Below are 23,681 nucleotides of genomic sequence, written 5' to 3' on the forward strand. Positions count from 1 at the left end.
TGACTTCAAGATAAGGAGATCTATGTGAAATATCCCCGGATTTCTCCTTTAAAAGAAGGATAGCTTTATTCTCAAACTATGCTAGATACTGTATACAATATGTTTAAAACAGACTGGCTCTGGTTTGAGATCTTTTAGTAGGATATATCTGAATCTTACCTCAGAATCAGTGCTACCAGTTTATTGCCTCTCACTCATTCCTCATTCCTCCAAACAGGCCATGCCCAGCCCTTAGAGATTAACCATGGAAAGGTCAAAGGTCATGACGATCATAATTTTACTTTGTTGCTCTCCATAAAAGTGAGCAGACTAGTATGTGTGGTACTACACTAGCTGGTACCTAAGGAGTTTAGGCTGTCTCAAAGCTTATCAAATGACCTCACATAGCTACAGGTCACCAGGTCAAGTCATCCATCTTGTCTACGGGGATTAAAGCATGGCTGAGTTGACCACAAAAGTAGTTAGTTGTGTGTTTAACACCGTTAGTACATGCATATATGAATCTACAGTAGACAGTACTGATTGTTTATTTGTTTATCGTGGAAAGACTTTCTGTGCTCACAGTCTTTGTCTGTAACTCAATATACAACAGCTTCCTGAAACTCCGCCCACTAAATCGACTAACTGAATTAACGGATGATTAAGGAAATCCGTCTTGGCATTTCACTGATCTGATCTTCAGAGACAGAAAAAGTAAACTGTGACCTGACTTCCGCGGCTTCAGATAGATCTAGACGGCAGCAGGAACAGAGATGGAATAGAGGTAAAGGGGGGAAAGATGGACTGAAGGCTTGGATCTTGTTTAACTTTATGTAGCTACTGAATGCTGTCCAAAATTGCCCCAATTGCCTCCATTCCAGAGGTGTCCAGATCAGTAAGGCTCAGGGCTTAATCTGGCCTCACACACGAGCTCAACAGACTCACTAGCGGCTGGACAGTGGTTGATGGTGCATACAGTTTCATCTCATACTTCTTTCAGACACTCTAAGCCATGGCCTACAGCAAACAGTAGAAGCAGAGGTCAAAAGTGCTACCAGGAAAACCTATAAGGCTTTCATCAGTAACATTACAATATCATCCATGTAACTGGTTTAGCCTGCTGGTCCTGGAGCTTGAATGGCTTCACTGGACAAAATGGAGTCCCTCTATGGACTCAGCCAACAACAGTGGCAGGGGTTAGTGGAACAGTTTACCAGAAGCCAATCAGCTTTGCTGATATTGAGTATGCAAAGTTGTACCAAAAACACTTTCATCAACAACAGTCTGGGAGAAAACTAAGACACTGTGACTCTTCAAACTGATTTATTGTGTGAGTGGAAGACAGGCTTAGAGAGAAACACTGAAGTCCCCTCCCGTCCCACTGTCTTCAGAGGCCATTCCTGGGGGTATGGCCAGAATTCTGCTTCCTTCATGGTCTGTGTAGTCACATGCAACTTAACGCTTCTTGACGGTATAATACCCAGAATATTTGGACCAAGGGATGAGTGTGTGTGTGTGATAAGAGTGGTGTTCATTGCTAGAAAACTTCCGCTAGACACAAACACACGCACACAACTCCCTTCTTTTAGGAAATCAAAACTTAAAAAACTCCCAAACGCACAAGTCTTGTCCCATAATAAGGCAGCCAGGCACAATACTGGCAACACACGCAATAGTTAATACACACATAAAGGGATTTGTTCATAGGGCAAGTCAAAAGGCAAATATTCTATAATATACAGCACACAGTCACAGATTAATGACTGTTAGGTGATCACTGGTGATGTCATATTAAACAAGTTGGTATAGTAAATATAAACATAGTAAATGCTATCATGGGTAAAAATGGCTTGCTGACATGACTGCTAAATGACATTAAATTATGTTACACCCCTCACACCTTATATACTCAGGGGCAGCAGTAGTGGCATACAGACATTATGAAATAATATTTTAAAAACAAGGGTACAGAAAAAAATCAATCAATCAAGAAACAAACATCAACAAAAACAACAATAACAACAACAACAACGCAAAGAGAGGCATGGAAGACATGGTGTTCTGCTTTTAAAAAAAATATATATAAAAAAATCAGTGTCCATGGCGACAATGACAACCAATCCAAACAATCAGTCTATAGGATGAGGGGAAACAGTGCATTCAGCATTCCTAAGAGCTTCACAGGAGCCACTCAGAGCATTAGGACACCAGACACACTGAGAGACTTGTCATCACACAGTGGCAGCCCTGCAGACTTGTGGCCTCTTAAAGGTTAGAGTATCTTTCTGCAGCATGGGATTTTCATTTGCAACATATGCATTCAAATACATTAGTTTGGTAAACCCAGCAGCACAGTAGTGATATGGGTAGTGATACCAGATGAGCCCTCACTCCGAATCCTCCATCCAGTTACTTCAGCCCTGCCTTATATCAGTGAGATGCCTTTCCTATCAGTATACATGAGCTAAATGGTGATTAGCCACCTAAACATCATGGCCAGATTGCTCATCACATAACAGATAAGTCACACATGACCCTGTGCACCGGTCCTCAATTAACCTTTGGCACTGGTCCTATACAGCTGGCATGTGCCCTTCACAGGAGCCCTTCACAGCTGTTCCATGTTGCTAACGACCACTGTGTGCCACTGGTGAGCCGTGTTAATAGATGCCTCATGAGCTGCTATGTCGTGTTTATGACAGGCCTGCACAGCTGTTGTGACTGTTTTAATAGATGCCTCATGAGCTGCTATGTCGTGTTTATGACAGGCCTGCACAGCTGTTATGACTGTTTTAATAGAGGCCTTATGTGCTGTTTCTCACTGCTCTGGGTAGACACACTGGGGTGAGACCAGTGTGTTGGTGAATCCTTAGGAATAACACAAGAGGTGCTCCCTGCAGGTTTACATACAGTCACAAGCAAACACACACACACACACACACACACACACTCATACACACACACTCACTTGTGACTAATTCACTCAGCAGCACACACAGAGACAAATAGTCAAACTTGATATATATATAAAAAACAATCTCACAGGTGCTTTCTCTCTCACACACAGACACACACACACACACACACACTAAATATCTCCTACACTCAGTGTTTGTGGACAGGTGTTTTTGTTTGTTTGTTTGTTTAGAACTCGTCGTGTCGGACCAAGGCCTCTCCAAAGTCAGTGGCCTGACTTCCCACAAACAGGTCATACTTCTGCACAATCTCTTCCTTCGTCAGGCGCCCATCCTGAACACAAACAAACAAACAAACAGTTAAACAAACAAATAAGCTCCCCACTTATCATAAAGTTATAATTGAGTTCAGTGTACCATCATTGGTTAGGGCTTGTTCCTTCTTTCTCTCCCTCTCCACCGTTCCCTTTCTATATCACTCATTCTTTTTCTGTATCTCTCTTTCTTTCTGTCTGTTTCTTTTTCTCGGTCCTACATTCAGCATTTCTCCCTCTTTTATTCAATGTTTCAAGTGGTAAATTGCCAACTTCAAAATGTGGCTTTTTAAATAAAACTGACTTAAATGTTTCACTTAGGTAAGTAAGAAGAAAAGTCAGAGTATCATGGAAGTTGGGTTAGAAGACCCACCGTCCTTTTCTTCTCATTCTCGTACTGAAATAAAACCATGGGCCACAGAGCGACAGAAAGAAGTGATCACACACACACACACACACACACACACACACACACACACACACACACACACACATACACAGACACAGACACACAGACACACAGACACACACAGACACACACACCTGGTCTGTGTCGGACTCATACACCAGGTGTTTGGCCTCTGCTTCTGCATGGTCGTAGTCGGACGGAAGGATCCAATCGCGAGTCTCCTCGCGGTCCATGCGACCATCTTTGTTTTTGTCCCTGAAGTCAGTGAACTGCTGGCGCTCGGTGCGAACCCACTCCGGCTCAGTCGCATCCCCGTCCTGGTTGTACATATCACCTGGACACAAACACACATACACACTCACAAACGTAGAAGACGCACAAGCACACACAGACAGCACAAATGCATGCAGACACACAAAGACACATAGATACACACATGTACACTCATGTACATGTATGCATAATATGCACAAACTCACCTATATACTCATTCAGATCAATAAACCCATCTCCATTCTTGTCAATATCTTCCATAGTCTCCTACACAATAAACACATGAGAGAGAGTTCATATAAAGGGTCAAAATATGAGTACTCTCTGTGTGTGTGTACACATTTGAACGCATGCTTGATGACTATGATGTCTCATGTTGGCATTCTCAAGGCATGAAACTGTTTGGGCGTTTACTCATGAAGACTACGATGTCTTTCATGCAATACCTTCTGGGTATGTGTGTGTGTGTGTTTATATGTGTGCACTCTGTGTGTGTGTGTGTGTGTGTGTGTGTGTGTGTGTGTGTGTGTGTGTGTGTGTGTGTGTTGTCTCACAATGACTACGATGTCCTTCATGTAGTCGTACTCTTCTGGGTATGTGTGTGTGTGTTTATATGTGTGCACTTTCTATGTGTGTGTGTGTGTGTGTGTGTGTGTGTTGTCTCACAATGACTACGATGTCCTTCATGTAGTCGTACTCTTCTGGGTATGTGTGTGTGTGTTTATATGTGTGCACTCTGTGTGTGTGTGTGTGTGTGTGTGTGTGTGTGTTGTCTCACAATGACTACGATGTCCTTCATGTAGTCGTACTCTTCTGGGTATGTGTGTGTTTATATGTGTGCACTCTGTGTGTGTGTGTGTGTGTGTGTGTGTGTGTGTGTGTGTGTTGTCTCACAATGACTACGATGTCCTTCATGTAGTCGTACTCTTCTGGGTGGAGGAAGGCAGTGAACTCCTCCTTGTCAGCCTTCTGATCTCCGTCTTTATCTGCCAACTTAAAGCGACGCTCGTCACGGTTCATCATCTGCCTGTAGCTGAAACCATCCTCAGGGTCCTGTTCATCTACACACACACACACACACACACACACACACACACACACACAATGTATAATAAGTTGAAGAGATATGCGCACACACACACAATGTATAATAAGTTGAAGACATATGCGCACACACACATACCCAGAATGTATCCATAGATGGATGAATACACACACTCACACACAATGTAGCTATAAGTGAAGTGTGTACACACACATACCCAGAATGTATACACACACACCAACACATACCCAAAATCTATCCATAGATGGACACACACACACACAAATACACACACACACACACCCAGAATGTATACACACACACCAACACATACCCAAAATCTATCCATAGATGGACACACACACACACACACACACACACACACACACACACACACACACACACACACACACACCCAGAATGTATACACACACACCAACACATACCCAAAATCTATCCATAGATGGACACAGACACACACACACACACACACACCTACCCAGGATGTAGCCATAGGTGGCATTCTTGTACTCTTCCCAGGTGACATGATTGTCTCCGTTGAGGTCGTGACCCTGCCACTGTCTGTCCACGTCCTGGTAGATCCAGCGCTTCTGAGCGTGTTTGATCCACTTCTTCATCTCCTCCACAGACACGAAGCCATCACCGTCCTCATCCATACGCTCAACGATCATACTGCAGTGACAGGGGACGGGGGATGGGGGGATGCGAGGGGGGAAGAGGGAGGGACACAGGTAGACGAGAGAGAGAAAAAGAAAGAGGTTTCAATACAATTTCTGTAGTTTATATTTTGTGTGTTTGTATGTGTGCTAGAGTGAAACTGAGGATACAGTATGTGTGTATGCACAAGATATATATTTTTGGCAAATAAATATTGACAACAAATAAGTGTGTGTATCTGTGTGTGTATGTGTATATCTGTGTGCATGTGTGTGAGAGAGAGAGAGTGTGTGCTTGTGTATAACTGTGTGCGTGAGAGAGAGCGAGAGAGAGAGAAAAAAAGAGAGAGAGAGAGAGAGAGAGTGTGTGTGTGTGTGTGTACCCCAGTCTCTCTTTGCTCTCCTCCGGCGTTAGCTGATCAAATGTCTTGAGAGAGTGAGTGTGTGTGTGTGTGTGTGTGTGTGTGTGTGTGTGTGTGTGAGTGAGTGAGTGAGTGAGTGTGTACCCCAGTCTCTCTTTGCTCTCCTCCGGCGTTAGCTGATCAAATGTCTTGGCCTCTTCCTGTCCCAGGAACGCTTCGTGATCATAGTCAAAGTTCTCAGCATCGTCATGGTCTAGGTTGCTAAGCGGCGAGTCGTGATGCACACGGTCTTTCTTCTCCATGGGCTTACTACTGACCAGCCCTACACACACTCCGACACATACCAACACCACACGCAGGTCCATGTCTTCACACACACTCTAGACCCTGAAAGAAAAATAGAGGGAGAGAGGAGGCATATGAGAACATCTGAAACAGTGCTGCTGGACCAACCGGACAATCAGTGCAGCTACACAGTAATTCACCCAATACAACTGTAGAGGACAACACTCACTGGTCAACTCTGCCTCCAAGTGGCAACACAAAGACTAGCAGAAACTCATCTAGTTTCCGAGAAGGGATCCTCCGGACGTTAGTCTACATTTTCTAATAATAACTATGAAATACATAATGCACGACAGCACGTCCAGTAGATATATCTTGCTTTACTCAGCAATGACACTTGCTCTTTAAATATGACGATGAAACTGCGAGTGTTTTCGGCTTTCACCGCAGTTTGACGCAAAAGTAGATGTAATTTCAGCAACTAGCTGACCGAAAGACTCTGTAACAACTATGCGTGAGTTTTTGTAACAATGTGGCAAAGATGCCTGCGGGCTGCGTTTGGGGTCAGAGAAACATTAATTTTCGCAACTAGGCGGCTACTACCACTAAAGTCAAGTTCGAGAGCCTGAGAATAAATGAGAGCTCCTAATTCTATTAAACAAACTCAATTTGCTCAGTGTTAATCTAAAATACGAATAACGCCGTAAAGAAAAATGTCCCAAAGTGAAACCCTAACTCTTTAACAACTTCAGTTAGCGATGATAACCTAGGCTATCCATCAATAAATGGACATTAATTTTCTACTTTCTGCCGCTGGACGAACAAGTGGACTACAACACAAAAAAAGAGGTGGAAACATCTCCCTGAGTCGGCCTACACTGGTAAAGATTATGTATGTCAGAAATAGATACTTTACTGTTTGAGGGTACTTACCGGCCGGTTTCTTTGCAGAATAATTTCACTTCAGTAGCGTCTGTCCGGACACCCGCCCTACTTGTGCCATCGATTTCCTGTGCTGCAATAACATAGTGGCCAATAGGAATTTAGGGCACTGGCTAAATCCCACCTTCTTGCCTATGAAATGTCACAGTTCCATTGGTCCACTTCAGTGCGGGTAGAGTTATCGAATTGGTTGGGATACGCCACGTCCTCAAGACATGTGTAAAAGTAGCTGAACTATCTCCATTCACAAATCTGCATGTTTTTGTTGCGAGTTGATCAGACCACCTTAAAGTATCCAGTCGGACCACATGTTACTTTCTCACTGTAGCAATGAATGCACCCATGACATTTCACCACACGCACAAAAAAGTTTCTCGCTCTGTCTTGATGCGCCAGCAGGTTCTGTTTTTTTCTTCTAGCCTACCATACGCGGGGGGTGTAAACTAGGGATGGGCAAAGCGAGGCTTTTCGAAACACTTGACAAGTTCAGAGCAACTCGTTCCTCAAAACCATTATGACACCTCCGATCTGGTGGAACAAAGCTGGCAAAGTCTTGGTTCCAGACTAACAAGATTGACGTTATGGAGTGGCCAGCCCAATCCCCAGACCTCAATCCTATAGAAAACTTATGGGGTGCTATTAAAATGCTATTTCTGAGGCAAAACCCAGAAATGCAGAGGAATGAGGGTTCATAAGGGTTTATTTTCCTCAGTTAGGGATTTTCCTCAGTTAGGGAATTCAAAAGTGCCCATATTTGCTGAAAGGCCCATGTGTGCAACTCCTGATGACACCACAGGACACAGCAATAAATGAAGACATAATGACATAGTTAAAGCCTAGCAAATATAGCTAATAGCACACCAAGGCCTATGTAGGCTGTTACAAGGAACTGAATTAAATACAAATGTTGTGTGATGTAGGGGGAAGTTGGTAAATTGTTGCCATATGGCAACAGTGTGCTCTGATAGATCTAGTTATAAACCTAACATAATACAAATTCAACTGAATTTTGGGCAAATAAAGTGATATCATGAAAATATTGTCATATTGTAGTGCGCCTTGAAAAATAAATAGCCTTCTTGTATAGGTTGGTAAATTATTTTTTAAAAAGGGTATGAATAATTTTGGACTTGCCATTTTTCATAGAAATGCTAAAAAAAATAAAAACAATTATTTTTTTGATTCCATGTTTCTACCACATTGTCTTACAACCTTTTGGCATGTGGCAGTGTCATTTTCAGTAAGAACATATTGGTCAAGAAAAAATCAACATTAGGCCTACATCAATATTTGCCAGGGGTATGAATAATTGTGTTCTTAACTGTAGATATCCTTAACATATCACCCTGACAGACTTTTCCTGCCCTGTAAAGCCATGCCTCATCCATATCTGGGGTCACACACACAAGGGTCAACCTAACATAGGGGTCTCTGGTGTGGGTCATACTACAGGCTCACACTGGGAATGCCTTCGATGGCTCCACAACAAGCCATCCCACTTCTTACACCATTTATAATGAGAGGAGAGAAGGGTCACCCCATTTGCCCTTGAACTTTGGGCTTCTGAGGTGCTAAAGCTGTAGCCAAAGAGACAGGATGGGTGACTGCAGCCTCTATCTGCTACACATATCAGTGTTGTTCTCCTCCCTGCTGCATTATAGCTAATCCTGACACTTCTTTGGTGGAAGTGGAACAGTAGACTGTGTAGTGAACAATAACACAAAATACATTTTAACCGCTCCAGTCACTATACTATCTGAACCTCATTCCACAGATAATTTGCAAAATTATTATAAAACATTTACAATATCCTAAAATACTACAATGTGTCTGGAATTACAAATAAAAGTGTAACAAGTGTGAAACACTTGTTCAAATGCTCTGGGTGGCTGGATGCGATCTAATCATGGGAAAACAATCAGCATATCTTACAATGTAAAACAAGGCTTTCCAGTCAGCCATGACACCTCAGAATATCATCTCTGGGTTTAGGTCCACATAGCCTGGCGAGCCAGACCCACATTAAAATGTAGGATCTGGGCACTCACCATTCGCAGTGCTCAGTCCGAGGGGCGGGATAATCAGTTGTCTTTCAAATTCCCTCTGCACGCAATAGGACGCAATAGGATATTTGTTTTCAAGTAGCAGGGAATTCAAGCCAAACCGTTGCAACTCTGCCATCAATCATTATGTTAAGCCCACCAAACGACTCTATACACGATTTCAATGCCCTGATTAAGTTTCGATTTCTGGAGCTCACAAGTCAACGGAGAGTTGCTAGACTAGCCCTGGCAGCAAATGTAGGGGCGCGTCTAGATTTCTAGGCTAAGGTCCACAGGGATTTTCCCTTACAACAGAGATATGTTCTGTGATGCCGAGTTGGAGTCATCTGTGCAATTTGACAGGCTGAACCCAGAGCTTCCATCTACTGCAGAAGTGGATCAACCAGTTCCTGCTATACAATGCCTTATTCAAGCTAGAGGGTGACAATTTTTCGGGACTCCCGCGGGTCACGGTATTCCCGCGGGTTTCCCGCAGTACGGGAGTAAATTTCACTGTTGGTAACGTGATTGGGACGGGACAGGAAATAATAAACGGGAGCTGGCGGGAAGCCAGAGATTATTAACTTAAAAAATGACGCTGCAATGCAGTGAGTGCGCCCAAAGACGTGAGGCATTTCGTTTTAGAAAAGAGAACCAATTACAACCCACAATACGTTTGTTGTTGATTGGTAGCCTATCAGAGCAAGACAAGCAGCTGCCCTGTTCACAATCAATCAGCTTCAGCGATAGGCCCTAAGGCAAAATGGATGCAAAGAAACAGTTACAGGCGAAAGTATCAGCAAAGGACAACTCTATTCAATTGCACGAGCTGTCCGGGAAAGCGATTCTCGTTGAGTTTAATGTGTCATGCAATGTTGGGGCATGACACCTTGACGATCGCATTCCTCAATATATTTATCGCATAACCCTGGCGGAACACAAAAAATTGTTTTGTTTACTCATAGCAACGTTGCTATGCTTCGCTGGTTTAACGTGATGAGAACGGTGCAAACTTAACTGATGGGATGAGATCTAACTATGAAATGATTTAAGCATAGCCTACAGCAAAGTACTGTAAAATATGTAATTTTAATATAGCCCAAAATGATCGGCTATTAAAGAAAAGTTAGACAAGGCTTTCTGCCCTACCAAAATGTATGGTCACCGCACGCTACTGTAGCCTAACAGTCGGATAACTTTAGACATCAACATAGGGAGCGGGACGGGATTCGGGAGTCTTTCTCTCGGGATTTTGCGGGACAGAATTTTTTTGGGGGGGCTGTCACGTGATCGGGATATGACGGGAGCATTTGTGCGGGCTCGGGATGGGACGGGAGTGAAAATTGCTTCCCGTGTCACCCTCTAATTCAAGCCTCTAAAGCTTTACTGATTGAGCGGCCTGGATGCAGTGGACACACTGATGTCATCACACTGGCCACAAGTCTGCATCCAATGGTGGTGCAAAACAAACGCAAACGTGGAAGACCCAGAATGCCAACAGAAACACCTGTTGAGCGAGCAATCGTAGCTCATGAGGAAAAGAAAAAGAAGGATTCGAATGGAAAGGAACAAGTAGACAAACAGAAAGAAAACCCCAAGCCAAGAAAAAAGAAAGGTCATCGTTCACCAGGGGCGGAACCAGACATTTGAAACATTGGGGGCTTAGCCCAGTGTCACACACATAACCCCTTAAATAATGACTTCTAGTGAATTCTGTGTAAACTAATGGACACATTGAGACTTTAAAAATGTGAGACTCAAGGTATATCTGACTGGCACTTTGGGTCTTTCAAGAGGGGTCTATAGGCATCTGATCAGCATGCACTTAGTTAATTAAGCGTTGTTTATGAATTATAATTTGTATATTATAGGCTAGTATACTATGCTGAGATAACCCTGATGGGATGCTAGCTTGTCTCAATACATTTTTACTTTACCAAAGTAGCCTTATGGTCAGATTTAGCAAACCCCACACATTGTGAACCCACTTATTATAATGTTCAGTGGAACACATGAAACAGTTTAATCCAGGGCTTAAAATTCATTTTTCAAAATGGGGGGGAATTCCCCCCTTCAGTGCTTCACATAGGGGGACTAATTCAAACATTTTGATTGAGCGACTTGTCGCTTTGTACCTGTTGCTAGTTGTTAATATGATTGAGGGGCTAGGCTTTACAGTCGACTAGTTAGCACACTCAACTCTTGATTCGATGTTGCTATGAGGTTGTAGGTTCAAACCCGGGACCATGCGGATGCCACAAGGGGGTAGGAATACAAACATCCATGGAGCTGGTTCCACCCTGGAGCATTTAGCATTTCACTGGCTATTGTCGTGGAAAATGTCCACTTCCGAATCCAATTTTCCAATTAACAATTACCACTTGACCATTTAGTAATTTAGCACTCTGGAACTAGCCTGGGTGTTCCCATGCTGCCTTGCGCGCGATTTGATTTACGCTGCTAAGGCAGCCTGGAGACCATGGAGCAAATTTTCGCCTGAGATAGGGGACCAATCACAGAACAAGGGGGAAAGCAAGACGATGATGAGCTATGCACAGACGCATTTGATAGACATCCAATAAACGGATCTGGGCATTTTTTTCAAATACGAGAAAATGAACGTTTGGTTCCCAGACCACGTCTCATTGAGAAGTGGTGGCGCTAGCCAGGCTACTCTGGAACAAGGCGTCCAAAGGAGACAATGTAGACAGAAGATTTTCTGAAGACTGTTGATCTTTAATCTCCATATTGCAATGATAGTACAGCCCAACCAAAGTCCAGACCAACCATCAAAGCAATAGGGAGGAGATGTCATCAGCTGGGGCCCCCGACGAGATCTGCCTACGGATGGCTATACACTATATTTTATACCCCTCGGCCCTCGAGAAGTGCCGCCTTCTCGCGCCATCCCCAAAAACACCTTTCACCAATCAGCATTTAGGGACCGTTCGTTATTTACAAACAGGGTCACCGGAGGGATTTTGAGTGGATCAATCAAAAGTTGCATGACCCTCCCCTGCCTGCAAGAACATTTTCAACAACCCTCCAGCAGTCTTTTCAAAAACAGTCATGACCCTCCCCGGCCAATCGTCGATAGGTCTTCCTAGCGCTATATGGAGCGCTATGCAAACACATCGACTTCAGCAATCGTTCTAAACTCACCCTCTGCTTTCTGATCTTACACATCACACTTCACCAAGATGGTGGCCATTTCTGTAGATTTACTCACTAACATTGTTGTGGAAACACAACAAGCATGGAAACTAAATGCATACTTCCTGCAACTGCATTAGCCTACTTGAAATAATTTACTCCTCTAGTAAGTAGTCACATGAAATAAAACAATAAAACATTGAGACCATTCAACAAAGCACACTGGGTAATAACAAATTCAACACATGAACTTGTTGCTATGGACTCGTCTCTAGGCTTCCTCAGTCATTGTAAAGCTGCCGAAGCTGAACATTATCCAAAACTCAATTTCTCAGACGAGCGTCAATTTGGGAACTTGCTACACTCCTTTCTTCTCAAATGACTTGAAAAGACCGTTTGCACAATTTCACAAATAATCACAGGGACCGAAAAATACCTAACATGCCAACCTTTTCCGGGTTTAGGCCTATCATTTTAACTTTTCCCCGCTGTCTTGCCGTTTTAATATTTTCCCGTAGAATATCCCATATTACTGTAATACTCTCATAACATTAGTCCTGCATTCTGGCCTGTCTCTGTGTTGTCCTGTTGTTACCCCTTGCCCTTCCAGAGAAACAGATGTATTCAAATCATCGTTTTGCTTGCTTGAATGCGAACTCAGAGTGATGTTAACCTACAGTAGGCCTATTTAAGTTAACGACGTGGTTGTTGTGAGAGCACGATTCATTGGCGCTTGCAGTGTTCGGCCGTAGGCTATGTCTACGTGCGCACCTGCCAGGCTAAGAGCCAAAAAAAAAACCCTGTATATTCACTCCAAGTTGGCCTACCATAACTTACCAACTCTAGCCTACACTGTAGTCCATAAACTGGCTATTTATATGACCAATGTATTTGTATTCTGTATACTGCTTTATGAAGCAGAATTACGCACTGCTACTTGGAACGTAACACATTTTTGTTGGCAGGAGAGAGAATGACAGCGATTAACAAATTGCACTTGTTGCTGGTTACCAATAAATACTATATATTTTTTTGCAAACAACAAAAACAGAAAGGATGGAGACAGCAAAGCTAGAGATGGGCAGGAACAAGGTCAATTGGTAGAAATGCTTGTCAAAACGTTAGGAGCTGGATGTGTGGATGAATGAAGCACAAGTATGCTTTATAAGCATGCACACTGTTTAAAGTTGGGCTAGGCTACACGGTAAACTACAAGTAAACCAAAGTTAGCTTTTTTAGGGCTGGATAAAGTTGACCAAATGGATATAGGCTGTTAGGCGTGAATAAAGTAGGCTACTTTGTTGCTCCAACCCTTCCAACGTTAATGGAGACGGATGTTGATGTATTTTGCGTGAGAAACCCGGGGAATCTCCCTTATTTTCATTGTTCAATATTGACAGAGCTATGGAACGAAAGAGAACGTTATATGGCGACAGAAATCAACAATCAAACAAGCCACTTTGATTTTTTGCTGTTTTCATTAATACAAAAGATGGGTGACCCCCCCCTCCTAGACAAAAAAAGTTAGGTGACCCTCCCCTCAACAAAGAATAAAAAGACATGACCCTCCCCTATTGTCCTCCGGTGACCCCGTTTATAAATAACGAACGGTCCCTAAGCAGGGTCGCTTACATTGGTGGAAACCATCTTCCCATCATACATAAAACTATATGCAAACCTGTCTAATGCATAGGAAACATATGTAAAACAATGTAACCTTGAGTTTTACCCTTATGTAACCCAGAGTTACATAAGATGATACATACCCTTCTCGTCTCTGTGCGTGCAGTGCCTCAGTCTGAAGCACCCACTGTTAGCGTAGCTTAGCATAGTTTATTGAGGTGGCCAATTCCAACTAGCCTATAGCACCCAAAAGTGACAAAACAACTCTAACATTTTCCCATTAACATGTTGTGACTTGTATAGTTACAACATATAGGCTACAAATAGGCGATTTTCTAAGCATTTACTAACTTGGAACTATGTTCTCATTCAGGAAATGCACTACTTGGGCGGAGTCATTTGCATGCAGCACTTGAAAAGCTAGCCCATGATCATATGTTTCCGTTATCCAAAAGGCTCGAAGGATGCTCTTTATTATATGGACATTTTGGAAAAATAACTAATAAAAATGAGGTGAGGTGCCCCCCCAATGTTTGAGTTATTTTGTCACTTTTGGGAGATCATTAGAACATAGCAGTAGTAGTTCAACTGTTGGAACGGTGTTTGGTGTTTTAGGCCCCCAACTTTGTCTTTCAGGCAGCGCTGCATGAAAGGCACTAGGGTTAGGGTTAAGGTTCGGGGTCTTGAAGTCGACGGTCGCAGTGCTACCTTGAAGTTGACGGTGGGGGCTTAAAACACCATCAAGCAGTTGGACCTCAATGAGCTATGCTAACAGTGGGTGCTTTAGACTGAGTTACTGCATGCATAAAAATGAGAAGGGTATGTGTCATCTTATCTAACTCTGGGGGAGATGGTGAATAAGCTAATTTCCCAAAATGTTGGTGTGTTCTAATCTCTCATGACGTGACCATTGCCAAAAAATGTACAGCCGAAGCATCATAGTTAATTGTGCGTTTACACCAAGGGCTACTAAAGCTGTAAAATCGTTTTTGTCGCTCAAAAAAAATCGTTGCTAAAATTTCTGTTTCCTCATGTCGCTCTAATCGCTCATGACGTGCCGATTGACATTTCATTTACAGCCAAAACGCATCATAGCTAATTTGCATAAAGTTGAGCAGTTTTAATATCTTTAGTCGCTCAGGTGGGCAAACTAAGGCCTGGGGGCCAAATGTGGCCCGATGAGCTAATTAATCTGGCCCGTAGAGCCTTCATAAAATAGGACAATTTCCTATTAAAGGTGCTCTAAGCGATGTTGGGTAATGTCACTTCGGTTGACGTTCAAAGAAAACAGAGAGCTAGCTCGCTCCTCCCCGGCAACTAGGGTTGCCAATCGTTCCGTAAAATACGGAATCGTCCCGTATTTGCAAGGAAAAAGATGTGTTCCGTATTGAACTGATACGGAACGCATTTTGTTCCGTATTATTGAGAATCAACTCGTGCAAATCCATGACAGATCAGTATTATAAGTTAGACTATGAACGAAAAATACACAATTTGTATGAAATAAAGGGAATCTTTGCTGCTGTCATTTATCCCTCTCAGTTCGTCTGTCATCACTATCCCAACAGAGAATGCACTTTTCGTTTGAGCCACTGCGAGTCACGTATATTACGCTGATAGCGTAGCGTGAGATGACATGTGTTGTCATGAGTTTTACAGTGCATCTGTGCAAGATAAACAAATAGGCTAGCCTACTTGCTGCAGAGACAGAAAAAAGCCAGAAATAAAATAAGGCTTCACCAAATTCAGAGCTTCTTAAGCTGCTATTGATGTTCAATATATTTTTTTCTATGACAACATATCCGCCAGTTCAGTTTTCAGAGTTATTTGGTTTGAATATAATAGGCTACAAACAGTTATTTCTTTATCATGTGTTTTTGCATCGAAATAATTCTTGTTTTGCACCAGATAGAAAATGAGTAGGCTAGTGGCTATAGAATGTAGTATATTATGTGCGCATTTTAAGTATATATTTTTTGGGCTTTTTTTATGCCTTTACTCAGATAGGATAGTGGAGACTGACAGGAAGTGAGTGGGAGAGAGAGTCGGGGTGGGATCCGGAAAGGACCACGGGGCGGGAATCGAACCTGGGTCGCCGGCGTACGGTGCAGGTGCCCCAGCCAGTCACGCCACTGCTGAGGCCAGAATGTAGTATATTATGTGCGCATTTTAGTAAATAATAGCTCACAATTTTGTAAAATGATGCACTATTTAGTAAAATAATACATACATAATTTCAATACCCCCCCCCCCCCCCCCACTAACTGAAGTGGATGCCGGTGTACTTACTGAAGTGTATTATCGAACCCCCCCCCCCCCGTTCCTTATTTTCATATCAGAAAGTTGGCAACCCTACCGGCAACTAAAACTCTCCTGAACTAACGTCTTGTCGGTGAATGGCTGGAAATGTTTGTTATGTTTCATGGCGTAGTCTGCACCAGGCTCTTTGTTGCCGTTTTTGAAGCCTGGGCTTTGGTGTGAGTGTTGAGAGCTATAGATGCTCATTAAGCATCACTGCTATCTACAGTATGTTTGGTTCATGTCACTCTAAACACAGAAACCCTTTATTTTGTGTTCATTCACTACTCACTGTTAGGCTTACAACTAAGATATAAATGAAAGAATAAGGACTTTTGTCTTCAAAGCCATATAGATAACATACAAACAAGTCTTGGGCCTTAATGAACATGTGTTTATTTTTAACTTACTTCTTTGTTACCTGTTCATTTTTATTAGCTATTTTATTAAAACTGTTAATGTGCAATAGCACAAGCCCTGCAATAGCACAAGCCCTGATGTAGACCATTTAGAACATGCAAGATCAGCATTCTCTCATGCACACCCCATGTGGAAAGCTCGTGGTCGAAACTCTGGTTGCTGATTGGTGCAGTCAGTGACTGTACGAACGTTAACAGTTTTACTCTTTGCTCAAAGAACGAGTCGTGAGCTGGAGGAAACAGGATTGCCTGCACTTATCGGATGAAGTAAGTGGAAAAACACTTTAGGGAGCATCATTGCTATCTGTGTTTGTTTGGTTTATGTCACTCTAAACACAGAAACCTACGGAGCCCTGGTAGGGTCAGGTGTGGAAAAAATAAAAGTAGTTTGTAAACTGTTCCCTCGGATTTCTAAACTGTGCCCACAGGTTTCTAAACTGTTACCTCAGTTTACAAATCTGAGATAACAGATTTCTAAACTGTTCCCTCGGTTTTGTAAAATGTGCACGCAGTTTTTAAAACCATGCTCTCGGATTTGTAACCTGTGCCCAGTTACTGTAGGCTGTCCATCCATGATTTGTGCGCTCTTTGCACACTTTTCATGATCCACTTGGTATTTCACTTGGCTGCTCCGCATTCGTCATGGATAGAATTGAATTAATTACATTTTACTTCAACTTGGGCCTTACATATCAAAGTATTCTGAAGGCTCTTTCCTTAAAACACGGCGTTGTGATCAGTCTAAAGACATTAAAGCGGATTTTAAAAAGAAATGGCCTGTTTCGACGGGGGAAAGAACGATTCATTGGGAGATGCCGTGCGTTTCATTCGGAGCGAACTCCAAGGCTCTGGCGTCCTGCATGGTTACAGAGTGATGTATGCCAGATGCGTAGAGAAAGGCCTGTCGTTACGAAAAGAGGATGTAAGGGTTATTTTATCAACGTTGGACCCTGAGGGTACCGAAATGAGGAGAAGCAGGAGACTGACCCGAAGGGCATATTCTGCCAAGGGGGCGAATTTTATATGGCACGTCGATTCATATGACAAATTGAAGCCCTTTGGTATTTGCATCAATGGAGGCATTGACGATTTTTCCAGGCGAATGCTGTGGTTGAATGCCTACTGCACCAGCAGTGACCCCAAAGTGGTAGGGGGTTACTACCTAGAAACAGCCCATGAACTAGGTGGATGTTCCCGCATTGTCAGGACAGATATGGGAACAGAAAACAGCTCGATCCGTGACATGCAATGGTACCTTCGCCGCGACAATACTGATTGCGCATGGAGGTGAAGAAAGCTTCATGTACGGAAGAAGTACGAGTAACCAAAGGATTGAGAGTCGGTGGGGCTTTCTCCGCAAAGAGTGTGTGGACTTTTGGCTGGGCCACTTTCACCGCCTAAAAGACGAGGGCGATTTTGCGGGCGATTTCTTAGACAAGAACCTCATGTGGTTTTGCTTCCTCGACTTAATACAGGTTAGTGACATATCATAGTATTTTCTTCTCACTCATATTATACTGACAAGTGCTTATTATAGTTGCACTATTTATGTCCGTGTGCATATTTGTGCGCTATACGCGCTGCATTTGATGATGTACGCATGCAATGTTATGACATGTCCCCACTGCCCTGGGCCTATCCAACATGACCCGTAGGTCTACTCTACTGAAAAAAAAAGTAGTGACCCACTTGAGACAGGACTCACTACGTTTCAAATCCAAGAATTCGCTAAGGGGGTATTCTCCCATTCGCGCTTAGCCTAAGCTTTTTTTACGCGCTTCAGTTACGCACCTACTGGGGCAGCCGTGGCCTACTGGTTAGTGCTTCGGACTTGTGACCGGAGGGTTGCCGGTTCGAACCCCGACCAGTAGAAAGCGGCTGAAGTGCCCTTGAGCAAGGCACCTAACCCCTCACTGCTCCCCGAGCGCCGCTGTTGTTGCAGGCAGCTCACTGCGCCTGGATTAGTGTGTGCTTCTGTAACAGAGTTGAAATTAACCTCACTTACATAAAGTAAATTCTTTCAAAATTATGATATCACATTGTTATTGTAATCTCTATTTTTATTTACACTGGTTTTTATATGTTTAAAATGTTTTCATATGTCGTACCCATTCACATGAGTTTAAAACATGAGACATTGCGACTGCAATTGTATTTTCATTTCTACTTTGCATTTCAATATTTTGAGCATTTGCGCTTCCCGTACTCCAGTCAGAACTAGTCTGCTGGAGGTAAGCTGTGCATAGAGAGTGCTCCGTGAATAATTTTGTGTTTTAATATAAAATAACATGTTTGTCTTCCACACTGGTTCAAATACGTATATACATAAGTTGTATTAATAGATAATTTCTGCAAGTAATGTTAGAGTGTTGTCTAAGATGGTATCTAATCGAGCTATTGTGGGCTACGTCTTTTTGGCGGCAGCCACGTTATGTTAGCTAGCTTTATGAAGAAAACACTTGCAATTTCTTGATTTCCTTTTACGTTTATACTGTAGATTTGGGTATGCAGTCGTCATCGTCTAATCTCAGTGGATTCTTTGTTTTATTTGTGAATGCAGGTACGTTGTTTATACTGTTAATGAATCAATGCTTGTTGTGAATTCATTGGAAAAAAAACTATACGATCACAACGTGTGAAACGTGTGCCAACTCTGTATGTTGTTTCTTCTGCATGATTTTATGTTTGTTTAAACTGAATTGAACAAGCTAGGCATTATTTTATCTATGTTCAGGAATAGCCAGTCAGAACTAGTCTGCTGGAGATTTGGGTATGCAGTCGTCATCGTCTAATCTCAGTGGATTCTTTGTTTTATTTGTGAATGCAGGGAAATAAAGAACAGTGAGGAGAGTTCGTGTGTTGAGCCATACTTTACCATCACAATTGACACCTGCACTAGAGAGGGTCGTTACACTGGTGCCGTGACGTCTTCCGGATCTTCTGGATCAGCTTCACAAGCAGATCGCCAAGGGTGCTGCGCTGTGCTGTGTTCCTGGAATGTGCATCGTGAATTTTCTGGTGATTTGGTATGGTCGCTAGGGGGTACTCTAACACTGCATTTTTATATTCATTGTAGTTTTCATCGCAGTGTAGCTGCTACTGCACACTATTTAGTCATTTGTAGTTTTCATCGCAGTGTAGGGGGAGCAGAGGGCATGGTTTGAGCCCGGGCTGGTCTCCTAGTGAGCTGTTTTTGAGGGAGAATACACAGACTTCTACTCCAGTGAGTGACAACATTGCCATACAACACCTGACTGACATGGTAGGCCAACTGGGAGAGCAAATAGGTAACTCCATTGTAGCTAGGCTTTTCTCTTCTGGACTTACTTATTGTACTAATGCACATGACACACCTTCGACTGACAAACCAGTGACTGTTCTTACTCAAGGCCCTACACAACAGAACACAACGCCAGTAGTAGTTCATGTCAAGACTGAACGTGAACCCGTGACTTTTAGGGGAAATAGTTCTGACAAATACTCCGTCCTGGAATGGATTGCCATGACAAAAGCTCACCTTAGGAAACAGTCTTACACAGCAGCTGAACAGGCAGATGAGGTACAGGGAAGGCTTTTAGGAAAGGCAAGGGACGTGGTCAAAGTAGGTCTGAGGAGTGATGACACACTTGATGTGAAGCAGAACCCAGATGTCATATATGACATTTTAACGCGATACTTCAGTCAGTCTTCATCATCACTTTCGTTGCAAGACTTTTACACCACACTGCCCAAGCCAAAAGAAAATCCAGTCGACTACTGGATCAGACTAAATAAAGCTGCAGACACAGCTGATGAGGGACTGCGCCGTCAGGGTAGGAGAATGGAGAACATAAGTGGAGAAGTGGCACAAATGTTTGCAAAGCACTGTCCTGATCCGCAGCTTTCCTCCATTTTTAAATGCAAGCCTGTCAGTGAGTGGACTTCTAGAGACATACAGCTCAGGATAGATGAATACCAACGAGAATGGGGTGCATCTGCAACATCTTACAGTGTCCCACAGCTGAAAAGTCACCCTGTAGCTGTGCTCGACAATGATTCTAACACCGGTGCACACTCTGATTCTTATGGGATGGAACCCCAGTCAAGTTGTCCACCATGTTCTCATGCCACGTCTTTGTTGCAGACTCCCAACTCAAGCTCAGACTCTGCTTGTGTCCAGCAAAACGTTCAGCGCCCACAGCGTATCTCGCCACCACAGCATGTCCAGCGTTCACAGCGCTTCCCGCCACCAGAGTGCTCAGCAGCCAGATGATGGGGTTCTTGGCCGCATGATGAGTATGCTAGAGAGAGTCTTGGCCAGGGTGGAGCCGCATAGTCCTGAGCGTAGTAAGAAACGCCCCAGCTTTTTCAGCTCGCCGCCATGTAGAGTTTGTGGAGACGCTAATCACTCCACTCTGTCTCACTGCAGCTCTGATCATCTCTGTTTCAAGTGTTTAGCCCCTGGTCACTCAAAGCGGCAATGCCCAAACAACGCCCCGCCCCAACTTGGCCCAGCTTCGGGAAACTAGCTGACCTGTATTCAGAGGGAGGCAATACAGGTCATAAAGAATCCTCCCACTCGCCAGACACAGATGTTTCTGATTCAGCTTTTAATTTTGCCAATTTGTCAACAAACATTGTGTATCAAAACACTCAGATTGTGGGTGGCAGTGACAGCTTATTTTATGTATCAGTGAAGGTGGGGGGCAAAGTGACACTTGGCGCTATGCTAGATAGTGGGTCAATGGCATGTACAGTCAGTGATACTGCTATGCACAACCTGCTCTCTGCTGGTGCAGTGTGTGAGACAGAGAGATTTTCCACTGATGTGACTCTCATTGGTGTCGGAGGTCGACAAGTGCACCCAAAGTCAGCCTTCAACATTAACATGGAGGTTAATGACTGCAAATTGATTGTACTGACAATCGTAGTTGAAGGGCAACATGATGACTTAATTATTGGGACCAATGTGATCAAACACATACTGCGTGAGTCAAAGAAGTGTAGTACGTACTGGACAGCAGTTTCTGCTCCGCCATCTGCCGACATTGAGACTGAACATTTTGTCTCCATGCTAGCTGGCTTGCATCGGTGGGGTGATGGTGAAATGCCTGAGAAGATAGGCACAGTACGTTGCAACTCAGCCACTTGCCTTCAACCTGGCTGTGAATACCTCCTGTGGGGAAAGCTGCCAAAACTCACACACGTGTCTCCGCAGCCTAAGTTCACTGCAGTTCCTGATGAACTTCTTCAGGAAATCCAGAGTTTGGCTGTCTCTTCTGCTCAGCATGGTCCCATGTTGTAGAATAGACACGACCTTCCTGGGAGTGGTCAGCACCTCATCCAGTCCTCCGCTGGGAAGCTTAAGCTGCTTTAGCACACTGTGCCAACACTCTGCAATGTATGCAGGGTCCTGTATGATCTCCTTGTGTGCAACCTCGAAAAGAGTTTTGTGGAAATTGGACTCGGGTCACATGGGTTTTTATGTCATGCGTCTCCAGGAAATCCAAAAATTCTTCACTCCCTGATGTTTCTTTGAAGTCTCTCAGTGCCTGCACCAGAAGCTGCTTCTCTTCTGAGGGTACCGTTTCCAAGAAGGTCCCAAGAAGATCTTCTTCCTTAACTTCCATTCCAAGGCAGTAGGCAATGAAGGGCTTTGTAAGGACGATGGGGAAATATTTCACCATGTTGTAGCCATGGACGAGGACTTTTGCAACGTTTACCTAGTCATCCTTCATGTCATGTCTTGTCATTGGTATTTTCAGATTGTTCCCAGATGTGCATTTCGTGAAGAACGTCTCCCAATACTCACTTAATGTGTCACACAGAATTCCACCATTGTCTTCTCCTTTCTCAGTTGTGCCGTTTGGAAGTACCATCTCAATTTCCAATAGCAGGTCATCCATAGAAACAGTCCCATTTTTAAAGGCATCATTCAACTCCCTGAAAACATTCCCCCTGTGAATCCGTAGCCTGGTGATCCTTGGTGCTTCATTATGCAAACACAAATAAACTTTCATCATGCATTGGCAGGGTGTCATTAAGGTCATCACCATCTAGAAAATGTCCATATCCATATGCTATCTCCTCGTCAAGTGATAAGTTAAGAATGGCTACTTCAGGTGTGAGTGCTAATGCTGGGGCTGATCCTGATGCTGAGGCTAGTGCAGGTGTGAATGCTGATGCTGGGGCTGGTCCTGATGCTGGGGCTGGTTCTGATGCTGGGGCTGGTTCTGATGCGGTTACAGTTCTTACACATCTCAAATACAACCTCAACATCTTCACCTTTCTCTCCTCATAAATTTCACCAAGAGAGCTTGTCGGATTGAGCTCATCCTCTGCAAAATGGTAATGTGATCATGCTTAATGCACAACAGCCTCTGTTAGGGAAGTAATGTAGTTGCGCTGGTTCAGGGTAGGGTAATGACCTTGAAATAGATGGTATATTAGAATATTGGACAGAGAAGAGATGGGACTGAACTCTGTATTTTCCAGCATTGATATTCAGTGGTGGAAATACATATACACAGTAGTTAAAAGTCTGAAAGGATAAAACAGGATACCATTCAGATTCTTGTTTCAACATTAAAATCCACATGGGGTATCTTATAAGTGCATACTAACAAATTAAATTTATCATACCTCATTTCACGCAAATGCATACATTATGCATCAAAATGCTCATCAAAACACCTACAGGACCACCAAGCTTTATTTGTTCCTAACTAGTTATCACCGGAGAGAAGAAAATAAACATTTTCACGAGGGTTATGTTGTGGTCGAAAGCGGCACCTTGTGGGTCAAATACTGTTACACTTTTTAATAGTTTATTTGGTGAAACGGTGAAAATTATATGTGCTGCTTTGCTAATGGACAAATTAGTTATGTATCTAATTTAATTTGTTATCATACATCTATAAATGTTAAGAGCAATACCGCTATTGAACTTTTGGTGGATGGTGGACA

At 43.2% G+C, this 23,681-nt stretch overlaps 1 protein-coding gene across 1 annotated transcript; it reads right to left on the reverse strand.

Annotated features, from left to right (window-relative positions):
• Nucleotides 1–1,285: 1,285 nt before the first annotated feature.
• Nucleotides 1,286–7,295, reverse strand: calub (calumenin b). Its single transcript, XM_076271030.1, has 7 exons — nucleotides 7,193–7,295; nucleotides 6,119–6,361; nucleotides 5,435–5,628; nucleotides 4,785–4,951; nucleotides 4,097–4,157; nucleotides 3,752–3,951; nucleotides 1,286–3,228 (listed from the first exon to the last, which is right to left on the reverse strand). The coding sequence occupies exons 2-7, from the start codon at nucleotides 6,337–6,339 to the stop codon at nucleotides 3,124–3,126; spliced, it is 948 nt and encodes a 315-aa protein (XP_076127145.1). The 5' UTR covers nucleotides 6,340–6,361; nucleotides 7,193–7,295; the 3' UTR covers nucleotides 1,286–3,123.
• Nucleotides 7,296–23,681: the final 16,386 nt, after the last annotated feature.

Source organism: Alosa pseudoharengus, unplaced genomic scaffold, assembly GCF_046254945.1.
Source record: "Alosa pseudoharengus isolate Yale_2024_CS ecotype anadromous, Long Island Sound unplaced genomic scaffold, YU_APseudo_1.1 YU_APseudo_1.1_scf_10, whole genome shotgun sequence".
In the NCBI taxonomy this organism is placed as follows: Eukaryota; Metazoa; Chordata; class Actinopteri; order Clupeiformes; family Clupeidae; genus Alosa; species Alosa pseudoharengus.